Here is a 22,612-nt window from a genome sequence, read left to right as displayed (position 1 = left end):
AGCGGATTCCTAAAAACACGTAAAGTGAATAATGTGTAAATAATTTAGAGGTGATTCAGCAGAAGGAGTGCTTTAGTTAAGGCACGTAAAGATTACACTGGGAAACAAATCGTAATCTAGATAACTAGATCAATCTAACTGCGCAGATTTAACAGATACAGGAAAACACCGCTGTGCTCCATATACGCTTTTAACGGATTACGTCAAAACTACTTCACAGATTCTCGCCAAATTTTCACCAGGGATACTTATTAGGCCAAGGGAGACTCCATTAAATTTTGGAGGTGATCCAGATCTGAATCTGGATTCTGAATCAAGATTTCACTTGGTTGGTTCAGGGTCACCTGATGGATTACGTCAAAACTACTTCACAGATTCTCACCAAATTTGCACCACAGATACATATGAGGGCAAGGAAGACTCCGCTGCATTTCGGATCTGGATTGGCGGATGTCAATTGCTCGTGTTAACAGTCTTTCCATCTTCAGATGCCACAAGTAATTGAACAATTTAGATTTAGTGATTATTACAAATACAAAACACTTTTACTGCCCGTTTTCTTCAGGCAAGTCAGGAGATGGACACATGGACATTTCCAAGTCACTGATTGTGCTCGGCCCCATTGGCTATCATGGTTTATTTTTATGCAGAAATACTCCAGTAAAGTCCAAAATTACGCTATTAAATTGGAAAACCTAATCTTGATGCCAACATCTTTCACGTCAGGAAAGTCCTCCTGCTCAGAAAGTTTGCATTAAAATTAGATCAGTAATACAGTATAACAACAAAGTCAACCATTATTATTACCATCATGACTGGACATTAACAAACTTAGGAACTCAAAAATATAAGCCAATTTATTAATGACCAAATGCAGATATAATGGACTGGAGCACTAATTTTCAGGATTTTTTTTTTTGGTACCAAAGTAAGCTGTGGACATTATGGTGCCAGCCTATTTTCTTCAAAAAAATTGATTTAAATCTTCAAATACATGTTTTTTTAGTTTCCAATTGTTCATCATGTCACTCAATAATGCCGAGTGCATACGGATCCACAGGGGCCACTGTGATGGAGAAGACAGCTGGTGTAGCTGTGCTGCAGCTGAGAGATCATGCTCCAATGTGAATTTCATTTTCAGTGTAAATCTCTGCAACGCACACGTCACCGTGCGACTGTGACTAATAGAAAATATGTCCTTGTTTCCCCTGGATCACGTATCAGCAAGCAGGTAATTACAGCAAGTTTGCCTTCTGCAGATGGAATACTTTTCATCATAATGATGAGTTTTCAAGTTCCAATACTCCATCCATCCATCCATCCCAAAGTGTGGGTTTTACATTGTCCATAATATGACACCCTTCATTACTAGACTGCATTTCTCAGAAAGAGGAGAATTTCATGGACAGATGGCAGTTATTGCCGTTATAAACCGCCTTGGCATCAGCTGGCAGGATCACATCCCACATCCTGCAGCATGTCGAATTTCCCTTTTGATACAAGATGGCTAAAATCTCGCAATGCCACTCTAGAAAGTTGGGAGATTCTAGCTTTGGCTCTTGATGCCTGGCATCAGGCTGTTGGTGAAGGCATCACAGATGCAGATGTGTGCAGACGTCAGCTTGCAGTCCATAAAAGGGACCCCAAGAAACAAACCTTCCTTTGCAGTCCGGGCTTCCCAGTGTTTTTCTTCTAAGTGGCGCTATGCATCAGACCGCGTAGCCACAGTGGATGATGCCAAGAACTTACAAACAGATGACACTCCAAGGGGCCTGAGACTGACCTGCCTCCGGTCTGCAGCTCGTACTAGCACACAAAGTACTGACAGACTCCGGAGGTGTTCTGAGGATCTGAATGTAAAACGTGGGTGCATGTTGTCTACAGCACCCACGGGGTGTGTGTCGAATAATCTGACAATATTTTGTGTACTGATGCGTGTTCACCACATGGTCATGGTCTTATTCTGTTGGCCACTCCCGTTTTTTGTTGTTTTTTCCCCCCCTGCTGCACAGATCCCCATGTTGATTTTGTTGGACGTCCGTCCTGATGTAACGCAACTATATATATAGTGCTCAGGCAACTATATGGCCTGAGCACTATATTTGGTGCTCAGGCCATGAGTTGCTTTGAACCAGGGGACCATTTTGTTGAGAGGTAAAGAGCACTACCACTGCTTCACCGCACTGTCAACATCCACCACACATGGGGTGATGGACGATAAATCACTCTTCTCACTTTCATGGACATGGATCCAGGAAGGTCAACGTTTGGAAACTTGTCCATATGTTGGAAATCCCTAGAGGGTTCAGGGGAGTGAAATGAACAAGATTATTCTGTCATTCTTGTTTTATCTTAGAAAAAAAATGACATGAATGAGTCAGATCTTATTGTAACTGGTGGAATGTTTAAAATTTTCCAAAATGTATTTTTCCATCATGAACTATGACATACTTTGGGAATTCTTGCATTTCAGCAGAGCTCATAACATTATCATACAAGTTACGCCATCACAGGAAGGTTTTCTGAAAGTGCAATATTGGTTATTGAGATACAAAAATTTGTGTGGTAGCCTGCAAACAGCCAGTAACGCCCATCCGCGCCATTGCCATGGCTTCAGTATGCAAATAACAATTATACAAAAATATACAAATATTTCCTCTTGCTTATTTTCAACATTGGCTTCATTTAATGCACGTGTGGAGGAGGGAGGAGGGTATATAGGGAGAAGGATGCTGAGGATGAAGTCGCCAGGCAGCTGGTTGGTGTGACAGAGACGGATGATCTGCTGCGGTGGAGTAGATAGGGAAAGACAGGTGCCATCATGTTCAGTTGACATCATATATGGACGACATAATGGCTAACATTAGCGCGCGCGGCAAACCCAACTCTTTGCACACAGTCCCGGCTTTCCTGCCGATTATCCCATAAAGTGCACAGGAATGAGCCCCAAATGGCCTTGCACCCTCATCTGATTCATGTTCTGGTGTCCGGGATGAGCACCGGTGTCAGACTACAACTCCTCCCTCTGCCGTTCCTCCACACAATAGCTGTTCCCTCCCTGCCCTGCGCCTTATTGTATCTCCCAGTACTCCGTTTCTTACTACTCAGATGTGGAATAATAACTCGTCTACAGCTCCTCACATGTGCAAAATTGTTTCACTCTCAGAATGTGCAACATATCATTTTTATGAACAATGTTATCAGGATGTTATGGTGGTCGTATTTAGACATTTGGTTTCTGTTTTATTCGTATATACTTACTTTTCTTATATACACGGATCTTTGTGTTGACTGGTGTCTTTATTTGTGCAACAAGCTGTAAGAAATCCCCGCCCCCCAAAATTTGGGATTATTAAAGTCTTCTGATCGTGATGTAATGGCCTCAGAGACTATATAGGATGAGTTCTGATACGGCTCATCAATGGCCTGTTGATTGTTGAATTTAAGACCTCTGGTGTAATGGAGTGATTGCACGGAATCCCGAATAGAAAACTGAGGCACACTTTGAAGCATCACAGCTTAATTTCTGGATCCATCTTCGTCAATCTTGGACAAACTCGGTATGTGTAATACTTACAGTCATCACTGGCACCAGAGTATGTGGTAACTTCCAGGTATTCATAGTCCTGACGGGATAAATCAAGTTCCACTTTCTTTAAATGGGGTATTCGTAGCGACTACACTGTAAAAAATTCCCTTGCTTTTACGGAAAAATTCTGCCAGCTGTGGTTACCAGGATAATTTTGTAAAACTTATAGAGAATATGTAATGGTTTTACATAAAACGTGTAAATTTTATAGTATAAACCTGTTGTAATTTTATTGTCTATTTAGAACATAAAATCTCTGCAAAACGGTCACCTTATGTTTAATTACCCTCAAAATATAGTTTAAACAGACACATCACCTCTTTTTTCAAACCTTTAATTATCAGTATTTTACTGTATTTGTGAAAATTCTCATCTGTAAAATCTCACTGTATTGGACAGTTTTTGGTATTATGGTTTTTCTATGTTTAAACTACAGCCATTTGTAAAATATACAATGGTATATTATTATTTTAACATATTTGTACTGTTAAATTTACACTTCAGTTTGGTTCCACATTTGACATATTATTGCTGTAAATTAAACACCACTCCATTGTTTTTCTCTCTACAGTTTCTTTATGTTGTGATTTCACAGAATTTCACCGTTAATTTAAGTTATTTTTTTTATTTATTTATTTTTTTACAGTTGTCGGGTTTAGAATACTGTACCTTTGACAAGAGGAAGAGATAACCAGGCAATAAAACAAGTGAGAGATAGAATTCAATTTAAGCTCGCGAGGAGTGCAGTCAGGCTGTACACCAAAGCTACACTAAAGTCTGGCCTGCGCTCCCGCTCTTTTTATTTAGGACTTCCCTACATACATGGGCGGTACAGCTCCTGAGGGGAAGAGTGATAGCGCGTGAGCTGTTGCCGCAGAACTGCTGATTGCACAATACATTCAGGATGTTCAGAACCTTTTTAATCTTGGGCTTGGTTAAGATGTGTTTAAGACATCTAACGATTAATCACACTTCTTCTGACAAAAGGACTGATGTATCACAATCACACTGTGGTGGGAACATTCAATTCTCTATTCTTTATCTTACTGCTCAGCTTCGGCTGCGTCCTGCATGAGTCATCTTCACATGTCCTAAAAAGAGCTTAGCGTGCACACAGAGATACCACAACTTGCAGAAACACGTCATGTCACATATCTTAAGTAACCTTCACCCATCACATCAGTACAATACACTTTATCAGAGCAGAGAGAACTACATTCTACCAGAGCAGAGAACACAAAACATGCATGATAAAATAAAAGAGTGTATCTACAGAATAACTCCAACATTTCCCCCCTGTTTATCATGCATTCCAACGGTATTACATCTTCACCTAAAAGTAAACAATTGTTACTAAGCAACCACTTCTTATTCAGATTTTCAGCTGCAGGGTCATTAAACAATGGTAAGAATACATTTACACTCGGGAGGTCTTATCGTTGGTGTTGAGGTCATCGTCAGGTTCACCATAATCACCTGGATCAGGGAACAGATCTGGAAGATAGTGGTCGTAGTCGTCTTCTTCATCAGTTTCATCATCGTCATCGCCTGGATGGTTACCCAGAAGGGGGTATGCCTGAGCTGAATCCTGTCTGGCTGGTGAGATAGCAGTGGTTATCATTCTATTGACTAGACCACGTAGACAAGGAATACAACAGCATCCACACAAGGTCAGAATTGCAGCAAAAACTGCTATAGATATAAGCGCAGAGGAGACCAAAGTGCGATACTTCCCAAACACGTCCAGCCACGAGTCCCAGAATTTGGCATTAACGCCGCTGTGATCCTTCATCTTCTTGTTCAGTGTCCGCAGGCCCTCAATGGCCTGGATCAGGCTTCCATCGGCTGCTGTGTTGTTCGGTATGAATGTGCAACACTGTTCTCCAAACATTGCACAGACTTCTCCTTTCTCAGTGAGTAGCATGTCCAGGGCTATGCGGTTCTGGAAGGCCATCAGTGAGGTGGCTGCCAGTTGGGAATGTACCGCTTTAAAACCTTCCTCTGTCCAATTTCCCAATTTCTGCACGTTGTAGTGGATGTAGTTTATTCTGTCTACGTTCTTATTAATTGAGCACCACCAACAGATGGAGGATTCAAATCCAGCTGCTATCTGATCAGCCAGTTTGTACTCATCAGGCACTCCTCTGGGGACTCCTATTGCGTCAATATATGTTGGATCTCCCACTCCTTTCCAATCTCTTTTTACTCTATGCCAATTTTCAGGCACCACAGACTTTAGGTGCGTCAGCAAGTCCTTGGCTAAAATGGGAATGGCTTTTACTGGGAGGAGTAGGGACACTAAAGCACAGTAGCCTGACACATTCCTAGGCAATCTGTCAAAAATTCTATTATCTCCACACCACCACCACACGTCACTTCGGCTGACTGGTACAAATGAACCGTTTATCTGTATTATTCGACTACACCACTTAGTCTCGTTCAGATTTCCCAGTGGTTTCCCTGTTCCGGGCAGTTTGATACAGGAGAAATTTCCCAAAGCTACCTTTTCTGAGAATATTGGTTTGTTTTTTACCGCAGCCGCAACGGGGTAAATGTGGTCCCATACTGAACAATTGTGGTTTCGGTGTATTGTTGTATTTTTCATTACCACCAATAGGCAGTCGTCCGATATCGCTGCTGGAATCACCTGTAAAATTGGTCGGGGCCCCATACATACTACGCAATCCTGTTTTGTGGATTTTACTGCTTGCTCCGCCATCAGGAGCCAATTGTTATTTTGTCCGCTAATTCCCGTAGTTACCAAAAACCAATCATCTGCTGACAGAGGCCCTTTATGCAAGCGGGCCTGCTTGGCTCTTACAGACCCCGGTCCGGGGAGAAGTATTGTTTGATTCGTGGTGTCTCTTGAGGCATTTGTATTTGGTGTCTTTGGCCATAGCACAATCTTCCAGCAAGGATCATACCCCGCTTTGTATGCACACAGTGCAAACGTGTGACATATCCGTTCGATTGGTCTGCTTATCAGGAATTTTAACGAGTTTATTGTGAATGTCACTGTTTTGGTTCGGCCGCTGACTGTTAGGTTTGATATGATATTTTTCCAACTATACGCTTTGTCTGTCCACCCATAGGAATTTTGTGGCCAGGCGGACGGGTAGCCATTCGTCAGAAAGGTATTTCCCCACCAATGACTGGCACGGGGAAAACCCGTAGTCATGTAGAAATCATAAGCCAGCCATTGTCCAGGATCACCAATCCAGCTATCTTGTCTGAGGGCCAAAAAGGGTATCTGTACAACATAATAGATCCTGGGCGTGGTGTAACAGGCATAAAACCATTGGTAGGATGTTTCCTGGTCTTCACAAGGATTTAGTCTGCATAGTATCTGCCTCCCATGATTGTAGCAGGTTACTGCCTTTGAGGTAACCACATATCGTTTAACGTGGCGGATTGAATTTCCACTTGTAGTTTCGTCTGTTCTGGTTATGATGTTCTCTACTTCCCCAAAGTCAATTCCCTTTTTCATTAATGGTGTCCACACGTGCATTCCCCATATAGTGACTGTTATGGCTCCTAACACTAATGCCCAGCAGCACAATGCTGTTTTCATCCATAATGGTGTATGGCGCGACATAGTCAGGATCTCCCTAAAGTCAGTGTCCTAAGTTTCTGGTCAGTGGCTTGTAATTTCTTCTGCTGATTTTCGTGTCTGCCCTGGATCTTAACACCAGAGCCACACACTATTATCAGACTTGCTCACTTTCCGTACTTACACTGGGTTTACAGAGATCACTTTCTTACAATGTGTTAAATGTATCCACGTTTGTCTTTCTCCTATTTTTAAAGCTGTGGGTGTAGTGAGCAGTACTTGGAATGGACCTTCCCACTTAGGTGAGTGCCAGTGTTTCCTCTTGATGCTTCTTATCAGTACCCAGTCTCCAGGTACCACTTTAGGGTCGTCCTGTGGAGAGATGGGATCATCAATGTTTGAGGTCCTGTCCTTTTGCTTTTCCAGCATCTTTCTCATATAATCAGCTAGGTTTGCTTCTTTTTGGTATTTCCCATGGATTTCTGAACTGAGGTAATCTGTACGGTCGGCCAAAAAGGGTCTCATATGGTGTTAATCCTGCTGTACTTGTGATGTTTACATTTTTACTAAGTCCACGCACTGTGTCCATGGTCTGTTTGTTTCTTCCATCGCCTTCTTTAGCCTATTTTTAATTGTCCCATTCATTCTTTCCACTAGTCCTGCGCTTTGGGGGTGATATGCACAGTGGTTTTTTAGGTTTATGCAAAACAGTTGTCCAATGTTTCTCACAACTTGGTTTACAAAATGCGGTCCATTGTCACTATATATTTTTTCTGGTATACCATACCTAGGTACTATGTCTTTGCACAGTGCTTTTGCCACTGTTAATGCATCTGCATGTTTTGTGGGGAAGATCTCGACCCATTTTGAAAATGCATCAATAATGACCAAACAGAATTCTTTCCCTTCACTTTTGTTCAATTGAATATAATCCATGTGTATGGTCTGAAATGGATATTGTGGTTCAGGGAACTTTCCTCGTAGAGGTCTCAAATTCCCTTGCACGTTGTGTTTTGCACATATCATGCATGCTTTACAAAATTGTTTTGAAAAATTATTAAATCCAAATGTTGTATACACTGTTTCGATTTGTTTAATCATCCCCCCTGTCGAGACATGGGAAACACCATGGCTTGAAATAGCTGCCCATTTATACAAATTTTTGGGCAACACAGGTTTGTTAAGGGGTCACATGTAGAGACCGTCCTTGTGTTTGACGGCTCCATGTTTTTCCCATAATTTCCTCTCACTGTCCGGGCTTTGATTTTGCATTTCTACCAAGAGATCAGGTGTTACTTCAGTTGCTTTATCAATTGTAAGTGTGTTAGGATCAGCAACCACATGAAGATGGCCTTCAGCAGCAGCTTTTGCAGATTCATCAGCGAACGCATTACCTTGGGAAATAAGATCAATCCCTTTTGTATGCGCTGCACATTTACAAATAGCCAATTGACTGGGTAGCTGGACTGCTTCTAATAATTTGGTGAGCAGAGTGGCATGTGTGACAGGCTTCCCTGTTGAAGTGACCATTCCACGATTTTTCCACTGTTGAGCGAACACATGCACCGTGGAAAATGCGTATTGGCTATCAGTATAGCTTGTGACAGATTGATCTCTGAAAATTTGGCAGGCTACGGTGAGAGCTACCAGTTCGGCCGCTTGTGCCGACATGTTAGCAGGTAGCTTGACAGCTTGTAGGACACTATCATGTGTCACTACCGCGTACCCAGTCATCGTTTCTCCTAGATGATTTTTCTTTGAGGAGCCGTCCACAAATACCACTGTGACCTCTGAAAGAGATGTATCTTTTAAATCGGGTCTACATTTAGATACTCGTTGGGCTTCCTCCACACAGTCATGTGGTTCTCCATCCACTGGGATGGGCAAGAGTGTGGCAGGATTTAATGTTGTGCAGCGTTCAATAGTCAAATGGGGTTGAGATAGGAGCGTAGCCATACAAGAAAGATGACGTGCTGGAGACAGAAATGTCATATTTGTTTGTAGCAGCAATGCTGACACTGCATGGGGTACTTTTAGTATTAATGAATGGAAAAGCACAACTCCGGCAGAACTCTCTATAGCCATAGAGGCTGCTATTACTGCACGTACGCACGGAGGAAGTGCACAAGCAACACTGTCTAATTTGGAAGAATAGTAGGCAACTGGGCGAAGCCTTTCTCCATATTGCTGCGTCAATACAGAAGTCATAAAATGACCTTTGCAATCGACAGTTTGAACAAATGGTTTGTCATAATTTGGTAGGGCTAGAGCCGAGCTAGACACCAGACTTTGATTTGCACAAATTCCGCTTCCGCCTCTGGGGGTTTGATTGAAAACGTCCTCGGGGTGGGCCTCTAAACGGCCCCGCCCACGAGGTGGTCTGAATTTTCTGCCTTGAAAAAAAGACTTGGCCTTCCTGCCATTCAGACTCATCAGAATAGAAGGTAGTCACCTGTTTCCTTTTTGGGGCTGCCTTTTTTGTTTTCAGATTTCTTTCTGCGTGTATGGCGTGGTCTACATACTCTTGTAACCCAGCTGTTGGGAGCGTTATCATGTGTTTGTCTACCCATGCTCGGATATCTGATCTGGAGTTGGCATGGAGTGCATTTTTCAATTGTTGTTCATACACGCTATCATTTTTCAGTGGTAGAAGACCACTGTGCACTTTAAAAACTTTTTCCATTCGATGTCGATAGTCTTCGAATGGTTCATCATCTTTCTGTTTTGTGCGATTTATTTCTGTGTAATTTGACTTCTGCTGGTATTTCTGCTTAATTCTCAGCAGTAGTGCGGCCAATCGATCTTCCAATTCCTGACTATCATGGGCTAATGGAGTGTGGTCTGCCTCTGCAGGATCCCAATCTCCTTTTACATCAGCCCAATCCTTTGTCACAGTTGCCATTATGACTTGTTGAACTTCATCCCCTCTAAGATTGTAGGATTTAACCAAAGCGGTTATGTCAATAATGTACTGGGCTACATCTTCTCGTGGGGGAGTTACACCTTCCACAGCTGCCTTAACGTCTGCTTGTGTCCAACTTCGGTACACAAGAATAGTTCTTGGTCCTGACGTATGTGGATTTGCCACATGAATCATTGGATAGACTCCTGATCCACCTGGTTCCTGATCAGCCAGTGGGGCTGATGGTCCAGGTTGTTTTTCTTCATCTTTTGGTGTTTTGGATCGTGTTCTCATGACGTGTTGTGTAGGGTCTACATATGATGGGGGTTGTCCCTGTGGCAAATCTGGATAGAGTTTATTCTCCTTTATTTCAGCTTCTGGCTGACTGTGTTTTGTAGTATCCAATTTTACTACCATTTCTACTTTTGGAGCCGCAGGCCCTGTCTCATTATCTTCTTGTCTGTGAAACATCACGTTCCCCTGCTCCTTCTTATCATTTACTGTTTCTTTCTATCTTTCCTTTGCTTCTCTAAGGCCCTTCTTTCGTTTCTCAACTTCTCTTTCCCATGCTACAATTTCACCTTGACCTTCTTTTTCTTTTTTTTTTTCTCACTTGTTCCACATTTCTTCTCAATACTGTTCTTTAGTTTAGTTAATGACTCTTTCTGCAGGCGTCCATCAAATCCATGATCTTTTATCCACTTATCTAAGTGTTTTGTTGAATTTGGATCAATTTTATTCATGTATATCCAATCTTTTGTTTTTAGATCGTCCCGGGACTTAGGCCTCTCATTTTTACTGTTAGATTTTCCCATTTTGTGTTTTCAGAACGTTTTAGACCAGTGATGGTTTTGCCCCTACAGGGTCCTAATCCACTGGTGTTGTTACAATCACAGGGTAGTAATCAACTATTCTGAGAAGTGCGTTCCCTTTCGCCACCCCGGAGGGCACGGGAAGGCCTTGCCTTTGCTTCTTCTCAAAATTTACTACTTACTTTCCTGTGAGATTTTCATAGAGGGGAGTCGAAGTGACTCCACACTCTCACTCAGTCACCTTTATTACACTCACACACAGTTATTTTATTTACACAAATACATAGAAACACTTTTAATAACCGTACGCGTATTCTTAGGTCAGGGGAGCTCGCCCTCCCGTGGAATTTAACTAATGTCCTGCATTAGGGGACTCCACCATCCCTGCGAGGTTTAACTGCCTTTTCACTGTGCACTTATTTCCCTGTTTAACCGTGACTTTCTGTCACTATTTCACTATTTCAACATTTCTATTTTACGCAGCCTACTGCCACCATTCACAACAACAATTTTATCAGAATCAAATTCTATACTCACACTCCGTCAGTCTCTTTCCCTCTCGGTGATCCCGTCAACCTTTCAGATCCCAGCCAACGGATTGAGCCAGTCCCGTCAAAGGGTCTGAGTTACCTTGGCCAAGGATTTCTCTGGTGTCGATCACGCTCGCTGGATCCGTCAGGTCTGTTGGGATCCCGGACGAGCCCCCAGTCTTTGTCGGGTTTAGAATACTGTACCTTTGATAAGAGGAAGAGACAACCAGGCAATAAAACAAGTGAGAGATAGAATTCAATTTAAGCTCGCGAGGAGTGCAGTCAGGCTGTACACCAAAGCTACACTAAAGTCTGGCCTGCGCTCCCGCTCTTTTTATTTAGGACTTCCCTACATACATGGGCGGTACAGCTCCTGAGGGGAAGAGTGATAGCGCATGAGCTGTTGCCGCAGAACTGCTGATTGCACAATACATTCAGGATGTTCAGAACCTTTTTAATCTTGGGCTCGGTTAAGATGTGTTTAAGACATCTAACGATTAATCACACTTCTTCTGACAAAAGGACTGATGTATCACAATCACACTGTGGTTGGAACATTCAATTCTCTATTCTTTATCTTACTGCTCAGCTTCGGCTGCGTCCTGCATGAGTCATCTTCACATGTCCTAAAAAGAGCTTAGCGTGCACACAGAGATACCACAACTTGCAGAAACACGTCATGTCACATATCTTAAGTAACCTTCACCCATCACATCAGTACAATACACTTTATCAGAGCAGAGAGAACTACATTCTACCAGAGCAGAGAACACAAAACATGCATGATAAAATAAAACAGTGTATCTACAGAATAACTCCAACAACAGTGTATGGATGAAACTGGTTTGATCGTGCTTCATTGGGGTACCAACCTGTCGCAGAAGCAGCGCTTTTTGGTCATGTCTAGCAGAGGGTGCAGCTCCTTTCGTTTCCAGCCAGTTGCCAGGTCTGCACTGTATAAGGCAGTCTGTTTGGATGCAAGACGGATTAGGCCCTTTCATCCTGTTTTTGCACTTTTTTGGATCGTAGGTAATCATAGCAGTACGGCGCCCTGTGGGATAGTTCTGTAAAATATGTTGGAATCAGGATGTCCTCGGAGACTGGCCTTAGTGAATATATGAGTGAATTGTGTCTGAGGCACTGTCGTGCAGAAAACATTTTATTTAGTGCAGTTTGTAGTGATGCTTCACCCAAAATGGGGAGGACACAGGACATTTCTCCCGCTCAGATTGGAAATACGAGGTCTATTAGAAAAGTATCCGAACTTATTATTTTTTTCAAAAACTATATGGATTTGATTCATATGTTTTTACGTCAGCCAAGCTTGAACCTTCGTGCGCATGCATGAGTTTTTCCACGCCTGTCGGTTGCATCATTCGCCTGTGAGCACGCCTTGTGGGAGGAGTGGTCCAGCCCCCTCGTTGGATTTTCATTGCGAGGAAATGGCGGAATGATTTGGACTTTTTTTCCATCAGAATTTTTTTAGAAACTGTTAGAGATAAGCAGCTGGAAACCATTAGAAAAATGTATCTGTCTTTCGGTGAAAATTTTACGGGCTTCACAGAGAATAAGGACTGTTACTACAGCTTTAAGGACGCCCCACAATGGGACACGGCACGCCGCGCTCCGAGCCGCCATCGAGAGGCAGAAACCACCACATAATTTCTAAACGGATGGCTGTGTGGAGCTGGGACCGTCGTGAGCAATTTCTCTGGTTATCACAAGAGCTGGACATCAGCCATTTTCCGGCAGATTTCACTTTTAACAAGAGATTTTGTCATGGAAAGCCGCGCGGAGGCTTGGGACATGCCTATCTCGGCTTTCAATGCTTACCAGCCCAGTGAGTACAACCCCTGGCAAAAATTATGGAATCACCAGCCTCAGAGGATGTTCATTCAGTTGTTTAATTTTGTAGAAAAAAAGCAGATCACAGACATGACACAAAACTAAAGTCATTTCAAATGGCAACTTTCTGGCTTTAAGAAACACTATAAGAAATCAAGAAAAAAAGATTGTGGCAGTCAGTAACGGTTACTTTTTTAGACCAAGCAGAGGAAAAAAATATGGAATCACTCAATTCTGAGGAAAAAATTATGGAATCACCCTGTAAATTTTCATCCCCCAAATTAACACCTGCATCAAATCAGATCTGCTCATTGACATTGACCCTATGTGTCTTTTTGCAAGGAATGTTTTTGCAGTTTTTGCTCTATGGCAAGATGCATTATCATCTTGAAAAATGATTTCATCATCCCCAAACATCCTTTCAATTGTCCAAAATATTAACATAAACTTGTGCATTTATTGATGATGTAATGACAGCCATCTCCCCAGTGCCTTTACATGACATGCAGCCCCATATCATCAATGACTGTGGAAATTTACATGTTCTCTTCAGGCAGTCATCTTTATAAATCTCATTGGAAAGGCACCAAACAAAAGTTCCAGCATCATCACCTTGCCCAATGCAGATTCGAGATTCATCACTGAATATGACTTTCATCCAGTCATCCACAGTCCACAATTGTTTTTCCTTAGCCCATTGTAACCTTGTTTTTTTCTGTTTAGGTGTTAATGATGCCTTTGGTTTAGCTTTTTTGTATGTAAATCCCATTTCCTTTAGGCGGTTTCTTACAGTTCGGTCACAGACGTTGACTCCAGTTTCCTCCCATTCGTTCCTCATTTGTTTTGTTGTACATTTTTCAATTTTTGAGACATATTGCTTTAAGTTTTCTGTCTTGACGCGTTGATGTCTTCCTTGGTCTACCAGTATGTTTGCCTTTAACAACCTTCCCATGTTGTTTGTATTTGGTCCAGAGTTTAGACACAGCTGACTGTGAACAACCAACATCTTTTGCAAAATTGCGTGATGATTTACCCTCTTTTAAGAGTTTGATAATCCTCTCCTTTGTTTCAATTGACATCTCTCGTGTTGGAGCCATGATTCATGTCAGTCCAATTGGTGCAACAGCTCTCCAAGGTGTGTTCACTCCTTTTTAGATGCAGACTAACGAGCAGATCTGATATGATGCAGGTGTTAGTTTTGGGGATGAAAATTTACAGGGTGATTCCATAATTTTTTCCTCAGAATTGAGTGATTCCATATTTTTTCCCTCTGCTTGGTCTAAAAAAGTAACCGTTACTGACTGCCACAATCTTTTTTCTTGATTTCTTATAGTATTTCTTAAAGCCAGAAAGTTGCCATTTGAAATGACTTTAGTTTTGTGTCATGTCTGTGATCTGCTTTTTTTCTACAAAATTAAACAACTGAATGAACATCCTCCGAGGCCGGTGATTCCATAATTTTTGCCAGGGGTTGTATAAGAGAAATTGTGGAGAGCTGGGCATGTCCCAACTTGTCCCCTGGCACTCCGAAACGGAGGTGTTCCTTTGTCTTGCTTGATCAGCAAATCAGTCGTGACGCGCGAAGCCTCCGCGCGGCTTTCCATGACAAAATCTCTTGTTAAAAGTGAAATCTGCCGGAAAATGGCTGATGTCCAGCTCTTGTGATAACCAGAGAAATTGTTCACGACGGTCCCAGCTCCACACAGCCATCCGTTTAGAAATGATGTGGTGGTTTCTGCCTCTTGATGGCAGCTCGGAGTGCGGCGCGCCGTGCGCCATTGTGGTGCGTCCTTAAAGCTGTAGTAACAGTCCTTATTCTCTGTGAAGCCCATAAAATTTTCACCGAAAGTCAGATAAATTTGTCAAATGGTTTCCAGCTGCTTGTCTCTAACAGTTTCTGAAAAAATTCTGATAGAAAAAAAGCCCAAATCATTCCGCCATTTCCTGCCAATGAAAATCCGCCGTGGGGGTGGACCGCTCCTAACTCAAAGCCTGCTCACAGGTGAATGACGTAACCGACAGGCGTGGAAAAACTCACGCATGCGCACGAAGGTTCAAGCTTGGCTGACGTAAAAACATATCAATCAATCAATCAATTTTTTTTATATAGCGCCAAATCACAACAAACAGTTGCCCCAAGGCGCTTTATATTGTAAGGCAAGGCCATACAATAATGATGTAAAACCCCAACGGTCAAAACGACCCCCTGTGAGCAAGCACTTGGCTACAGTGGGAAGGAAAAACTCCCTTTTAACAGGAAGAAACCTCCAGCAGAACCAGGCTCAGGGAGGGGCAGTCTTCTGCTGGGACTGGTTGGGGCTGAGGGAGAGAACCAGGAAAAAGACATGCTGTGGAGGGGAGCAGAGATCGATCACTAATGATTAAATGCAGAGTGGTGCATACAGAGCAAAAAGAGAAAGAAACAGTGCATCATGGGAACCCCCCAGCAGTCTACGTCTATAGCAGCATAACTAAGGGATGGTTCAGGGTCACCTGATCCAGCCCTAACTATAAGCTTTAGCAAAAAGGAAAGTTTTAAGCCTAATCTTAAAAGTAGAGAGGGTGTCTGTCTCCCTGATCTGAATTGGGAGCTGGTTCCACAGGAGAGGAGCCTGAAAGCTGAAGGCTCTGCCTCCCATTCTACTCTTACAAACCCTAGGAACTACAAGTAAGCCTGCAGTCTGAGAGCGAAGCGCTCTATTGGGGTGATATGGTACTACGAGGTCCCTAAGATAAGATGGGACCTGATTATTCAAAACCTTATAAGTAAGAAGAAGAATTTTAAATTCTATTCTAGAATTAACAGGAAGCCAATGAAGAGAGGCCAATATGGGTGAGATATGCTCTCTCCTTCTAGTCCCCGTCAGTACTCTAGCTGCAGCATTTTGAATTAACTGAAGGCTTTTTAGGGAACTTTTAGGACAACCTGATAATAATGAATTACAATAGTCCAGCCTAGAGGAAATAAATGCATGAATTAGTTTTTCAGCATCACTCTGAGACAAGACCTTTCTAATTTTAGAGATATTGCGTAAATGCAAAAAAGCAGTCCTACATATTTGTTTAATATGTGCTTTGAATGACATATCCTGATCAAAAATGACTCCAAAATTTCTCACAGTATTACTAGAGGTCAGGGTAATTCCATCCAGAGTAAGGATCTGGTTAGACACCATGTTTCTAAGATTTGTGGGGCCAAGTACAATAACTTCAGTTTTATCTGAGTTTAAAAGCAGGAAATTAGAGGTCATCCATGTCTTTATGTCTGTAAGACAATCCTGCAGTTTAGCTAATTGGTGTGTGTCCTCTGGCTTCATGGATAGATAAAGCTGGGTATCATCTGCGTAACAATGAAAATTTAAGCAATACCATCTAATAATACTACCTAAGGGAAGCATGTATAAAGTGAATAAAATTGGTCCTAGCACAGAACCTTGTGGAACTCCATAATTAACTTTAGTCTGTGAAGAAGATTCCCCATTTACATGAACAAATTGTAATCTATTAGACAAATATGATTCAAACCACCGCAGCGCAGTGCCTTTAATACCTATGGCATGCTCTAATCTCTGTAATAAAATAAATAAAATAATGAATCAAATCCATATGGTTTTTGAAAAAAATAATAGGGTCGGATACTTTTCTAATAGACCTCGTATAACACTACGTTTTGCATGTTTACGGTTCATTTTTTTTTTATTACCCCCGAGATGTAAAACGAAAGTAAATGAGTGGTTGGTGAAGCTGGCCATATTCACACAGCAGCAGGAGGTGCACGGTGTAACAAGGTCAGTAAGCACGGGTGGGGAGGGGTCTGCACCTCAGTCTGTCTTCTCTGTGGGGCTGTCCAAAAATCACGCCAGTCCTGATTACCACATGTTGACTTGACGCTGATGGAGATGCCTGTGCACAGACGAGGGAGTGAAAGTCTTGACACAGTCTGAGGCATCGTTTTTTTGCAGTGCAAATTTAGCCAATTAACTGTGACATCAATATAAACAGTGCAAAAAAAAAAAAAAAAAAAAAAAAAAAAAGTGGAAAAAGAAATAATAAATGAGAGGAAGTCAGGAAGTCATAACCATCAGGAAGGTGGAGTTAATCTGCGGTTCTGTTAATCTGCGGTTCTGTTAATCTGCGGTTCAGTTAATATGCGGTTCAGTTAATATGCGGTTCAGTTAATCTGTGGTTCAGTTAATATGCGGTTCAGTTAATATGCGGCTCTGTCAATATGGTTCAATTAATATGCAGTTCAATTAATATGCGGTTCAGTTAATCTGTGGTTCAATTAATATGTGGTTCAGTTAATATGCTGCTCTGTTAATATGGCTCAGTTAATATGCAGCTCTGTTAATATGGTTCAATTAATATGCAGTTCAGTTAATATGTGGTTCAATTAATATGCGGTTCAGTTAATATGTGGTTCAATTAATATGTGGTTCAGTTAATCTGCAATTCAGTTAATCTGTGGATCAGTTAATATGCGGTTCAGTTAATATGTGGTTCAGTTAATATGCGGCACTGTTAATATGGTTCAATTAATATGCAGTTCAATTATTATGCGGTTCAGTTAATCTGTGGTTCAGTTAATCTGTGGTTCAGTTAATCTGTGGTTCTGTTAATATGTGATTCAATTAATATGCGGTTCAGTTAATATGCGGTTCTGTTAATATGCGGTTCAGTTAATATGTAATTCAGTTAATATGCGGTTATGTTCATCTGTGGTTCAATTAATCTGTGGTTCTGTTAATCTGTGGTTCTGTTAATATGTGATTCAGTTAATATGTGGTTCAGTTAATATGCGGTTCAGTTAATATGCGGTTATGTTCATCTGTGGTTCAATTAATATGCGGCTCTGTTAATATGCAGTTGTGTGAATCTGTGGTTCAGTTAATCTGTAGTTCAATTAATATGCAGATCTGTTAATCTGCAGTTCAGTTAAACTGTAGTTCAATTAATATGCAGATCTGTTAATCTGCAGTTCAGTTAATCTGTGGTTCAATTAATATGCGGATCTGTTAATCTGTGGTTCAATTAATATGCAGTTCAGTTAATATGCGGTTGTGTTAATCTGTGGTTCAGTTAATCTGTAGTTCAATTAATCTGTAGTTCAGAAATGCGGATCAGTTAATCCGTGGTTTAAATAATATGTGGATCTGTTAATCTGCAGTTCAGTTAATCTGTGGTTCAAATAATATGAGGATCTGTTAATCTGCAGTTCAGTTAATCTGTGGTTCAATGTATTTTTGCAAGGATCTGCATTTCTGTGATTCTTGTTAGCTCCACATTGGTTGGACTGAGCCGGAGTGTGGTGTGTTTATTCAGTATTGTTTATTATTATTATTAGTAATAATACATATTTAGTATGTAGCTTTTTACTTTTAATTTACTGTGGTTGATTCTGTTTTGATTTTTTTTTCTTCTTCCACAGAATTCCATTTGTTTAGTTTTTCAGATATTCAAAATGAGAATTCTTTTACGAGGTCTGTCCGTAAAGTATAGGTCCTTTTTATTTTTTTCAAAAACTATATGGATTTCATTCATATGTTTTTATGTCAGACATGCTTGAACCCTCGTGCGCATGCGTGAGTTTTTCCACGCCTGTCGGTGACGTCATTTGCCTGTGAGCACTCCTTGTGGGAGGAGTCGTCCAGCCCCTCGTCGGAATTCCTTTGTCTGAGAAGTTGCTGAGAGACTGGTGCTTTGTTTGATCAAAATTTTTTCTAAACCTGTGAGACACATCGAAGTGGACATGGTTCGAAAAATTAAGATGGTTTTCAGTGAAAATTTTAACGGCTGATGAGAGATTTTGAGGTGATTCTGTCACTTTAAGGACTTCCCACGGTGCGAGATGTCGTGCAGCACTCTCAGCCGCCGTCGTCAGCCTGTTTCAAGCTTAAAACCTCCACATTTCAGGCTCTATTGATCCAGGACGTCGTGAGAGAACAGAGAAGTTTCAGAAGAAGTCGGTTTCAGCATTTTATCCGGATATTCCACTGTTAAAGGAGATTTTTTTAATGAAAGACGTGCGGGCGGATTGCAGCGTCGCGACACAGGAAAAACACCTCTGCTGGAAGCCTTAAGGACAAGTTAGAACATCTCCAGCTGATAAACAATTTCTCATATACTCACTCCACTGAAAGCCATCAAAAGCCAACTGGATTTTAACAAATGGTTATCAACACGGGGGTGTTTTTCCTGTGCCGCCGCGCCGCGTCGGCTGCGTCCCGACAGGCGGACCTGTCCGCACGTCTTTCATTAAAAAAATCTCCTTTAACAGTGGAATATCCGGATAAAATGCTGAAACCGACTTCTTCTGAAACTTCTCTGTTCTCTCACGACGTCCTGGATCAATAGAGCCTGAAATGTGGAGGTTTTAAGCTTGAAACAGGCTGATGACGCTGCCTGAGAGCGCTGCGCGACGTCTCGCACCGTGAAAAGTCCTTAAAGTGACAGAATCACCTCAAAATCTCTCATCAGCTGTTAAAATTTTCACTGAAAACCAGCTTAATTTTTCGAACCGTGTCCACTTCGATGTGTGTCACAGGCTTAGAAAAAATTTTGATCAAACAAAGCGCCAGTCTCTCAGCAACTTCTCAGACAAAGGAATTCCGACGAGGGGCTGGACGACTCCTCCCACAAGGAGTGCTCACAGGCGAATGACGTCACCGACAGGCGTGGAAAAACTCACGCATGCGCACGAGGGTTCAAGCATGTCTGACGTAAAAACATATGAATGAAATCCATATAGTTTTTGAAAAAAATAAAAAGGACCTATACTTTACGGACAGCCCTCGTATATTCATACTTTGACCAATTGTTATTTTCTCAAAAAAGATTTTTTTAAAGGTCAATATTACTGGAGCATGCATTGTAAAAATCTTGTGAGCGCAAAAGCTCCATCCATTCTTAATTGCCTAATTGACACCAAATTTAGTATGTTTGTTAGGTATAGTGACCCCAAGAATTCTTTTGCCTTTTAGAGTAAAAGGTTTAAAGGTCAAGGCCACTAACTAGAGTGTACTTTGTAAAAGTCTTCTGAGCTCAGTAACATCTTTCCTATTTGCCTGATTGACACCAAATTTAGTATGTTACATATATTGACCCGAAGAATTATTTTGGCTTTTGGTCAAAAGGTCAAAGGTCAAGGACATCAGAGCATACTTTGCAAAAAAAAAAAAAAAAAAAAAAAAAAAAAAAGAATCATGTGAGCTCAACAGCTTCTTTCCTATTTGTCCGACTCTCACCAAACATTTTATGCGTGTTAAGCATGGTGACCCCAAGAAGCCTATAGATTTATAGATTTGTCACTTGTCAGTGTTGGATTTGAAGGGCTCATTCTAAACTGATGAAACTTATGACTATATTTGTTGCTGCAGGTGATTATGATCTTAATAAACAGATGGTTATAAGTGCTAGATTACACACACACACACAGCCATATATATATATATATATATATATATATATATATTTTTTTTTAATCAAGACTTTTTCTCTTCTTGCTTTATTCTTCTCTGTGTGAGCTTCATAAATCTTTAAACACTTTTTTGTAACATCATGCTTTTATTTGTGAGGTCATTTGTACCATCGGTGCTGATTCCACATGCTGAATCCAGGCTTCGAAGTCTTGTCTTTCTGATGGATTTCACGTTTCACTGTGTGGCTTTTATCTGAGCATCGTATCGTTCAGAGCGCTGGCGCGTCACACTGACGGCGGGCGCCACTCACTCTCCGTAACATGAAACTGTCCTCAGTGTCGGCCTCTGTGTGTTTGTTTCCGCAGGGTGAGTGCTCCCAGAGGTGCTACAACATCTTCGTGCTGGAGTCGGTGTGCGTCGCCTGGTTCTCGCTGGAGTTCCTGCTGCGCTTCATCCAGACACAGAGCAAGTGTATGTTCTTACGTACGCCTCTCAATGTCATCGACGTGGTGGCCATCCTGCCCTACTACGTCACCATCATCGTGGACTCTCTGTCGGTGGGAGGGAGACCTGCAGGATCGGGGAACAGCTACCTGGAGAAGGTGGGACTTGTCCTCCGTGTCCTTCGGGCTCTGCGGATCTTCTACGTGATGAGGTTGGCTCGCCACTCCCTGGGCTTGCAGACACTGGGTTTGACCGTGAGGCGCTGCACGCGAGAGTTCGGCTTGCTGCTGCTGTTCCTGTGTGTAGCGATGGCCCTTTACTCCCCGCTGGTGTTTCTAGCAGAGAGTGAAATGGGGGCCAAGCAGGAATTCACCAGCATCCCCGGCAGCTACTGGTGGGCGGTCATCTCCATGACGACGGTGGGCTACGGCGACATGGTGCCGAGAAGCATCCCCGGTCAAGTGGTTGCGCTCAGCAGCATCTTGAGCGGGATCCTGCTCATGGCCTTCCCCGTGACATCCATCTTTCACACCTTCTCCCGCTCCTACGTGGAGCTGAAGGAGGAGCAGAACCGAGCGCTGAGGCAGAAGCCGGACTCACAGGACAGCACCAAGTCCCAGAACAGCGACGACTCGCAGGAGACGGACAGCTACCACGGTGTCGCCGAGGCTGCAGCGTCTGTGACGCAGAGACGGAAGTCGATGGCTGTGGTCTCTCAGAGGGCAGCGGAGGTCAGGTCCACGCAAAACTAACTGCTTCGCCTGTCGGCGTCGGAACGTTGGAGGATTGTGAACTAGGATTTTCTTTTCAGGAGCTCGGTGCCTTTGTTTTGGGCACCAGAGCGAATCTAAGCTTTGAGCTTTCAGAGGAGCTACAGACGTCTCTTTCACAGCTTTCAAAAGATTGACACAATTATCAAAATATATTAAAAAAAACAGTGAAGTTGAAAAACAAAACAAAACAAATGTTTCCTAATTCTCCCAGAAAATTACAGGAAGCATCCATGTGTGTCTGATGGACTGTTGGAAAAAAAACTCAACATTTAATGAACTGATTTTTAACAAAAAAGAAAATGTTCTTTAAATGGGCCGTATTATGCATAAATTTCCCCAAATTACTGTGTGACGACGTACTGTGGAAATGTTTTAGACTTTAAAAAAAAAAAAAGTCAAACTGCGATATCACATTTATAAATAAATACGAGGCTGTAATGTAACGCACGTGTGAGGGCTTTTCGTTTTTTTAAAACTCCATATTTTTTTGCTGCTCAAACAGGAAACCTTTATGTTGGCTTGTGCACATTAAAATGCAACACGTGACTGTGGAGCTGCAGATGATCATCTCCCACCACGCAGGTTGCAGGCTACAAAAGTTGCACTGTGCACAATTTCTCCAATTGCAGTCACAGAAGCTGATAAATCCTTCAGAGTTGTCCTTGCTATTAGTCCATGGGCCAAGCAGGTTTTCAGTACCACTTAAGGTGATGAAACGACAGAATCCAGCCTCAAATTTAACTTTTGAC

The 22,612-nt window shown here is 42.0% G+C and overlaps 1 protein-coding gene across 1 annotated transcript in view; it reads left to right on the top strand.

Annotated features, from left to right (window-relative positions):
• kcng2 (potassium voltage-gated channel, subfamily G, member 2) overlaps positions 1-22,273 on the top strand; it is a 131,155-nt gene extending 108,882 nt beyond the window's left edge. The window contains exon 3 of the mRNA XM_034160532.1: positions 21,012-22,273. Within this exon, the coding sequence (XP_034016423.1) occupies positions 21,012-21,842 (831 nt within the window). The 3' untranslated portion in view covers positions 21,843-22,273. The remainder of the gene's footprint in view (positions 1-21,011) is intronic.
• Positions 22,274-22,612: the final 339 nt, after the last annotated feature.

Source organism: Thalassophryne amazonica, chromosome 20 (assembly GCF_902500255.1).
Source record: "Thalassophryne amazonica chromosome 20, fThaAma1.1, whole genome shotgun sequence".
Lineage (NCBI taxonomy): Eukaryota > Metazoa > Chordata > Actinopteri > Batrachoidiformes > Batrachoididae > Thalassophryne > Thalassophryne amazonica.
Note: the sequence above shows the minus strand (reverse complement) of the source record. Positions and strands in the feature narration are given on the sequence as shown.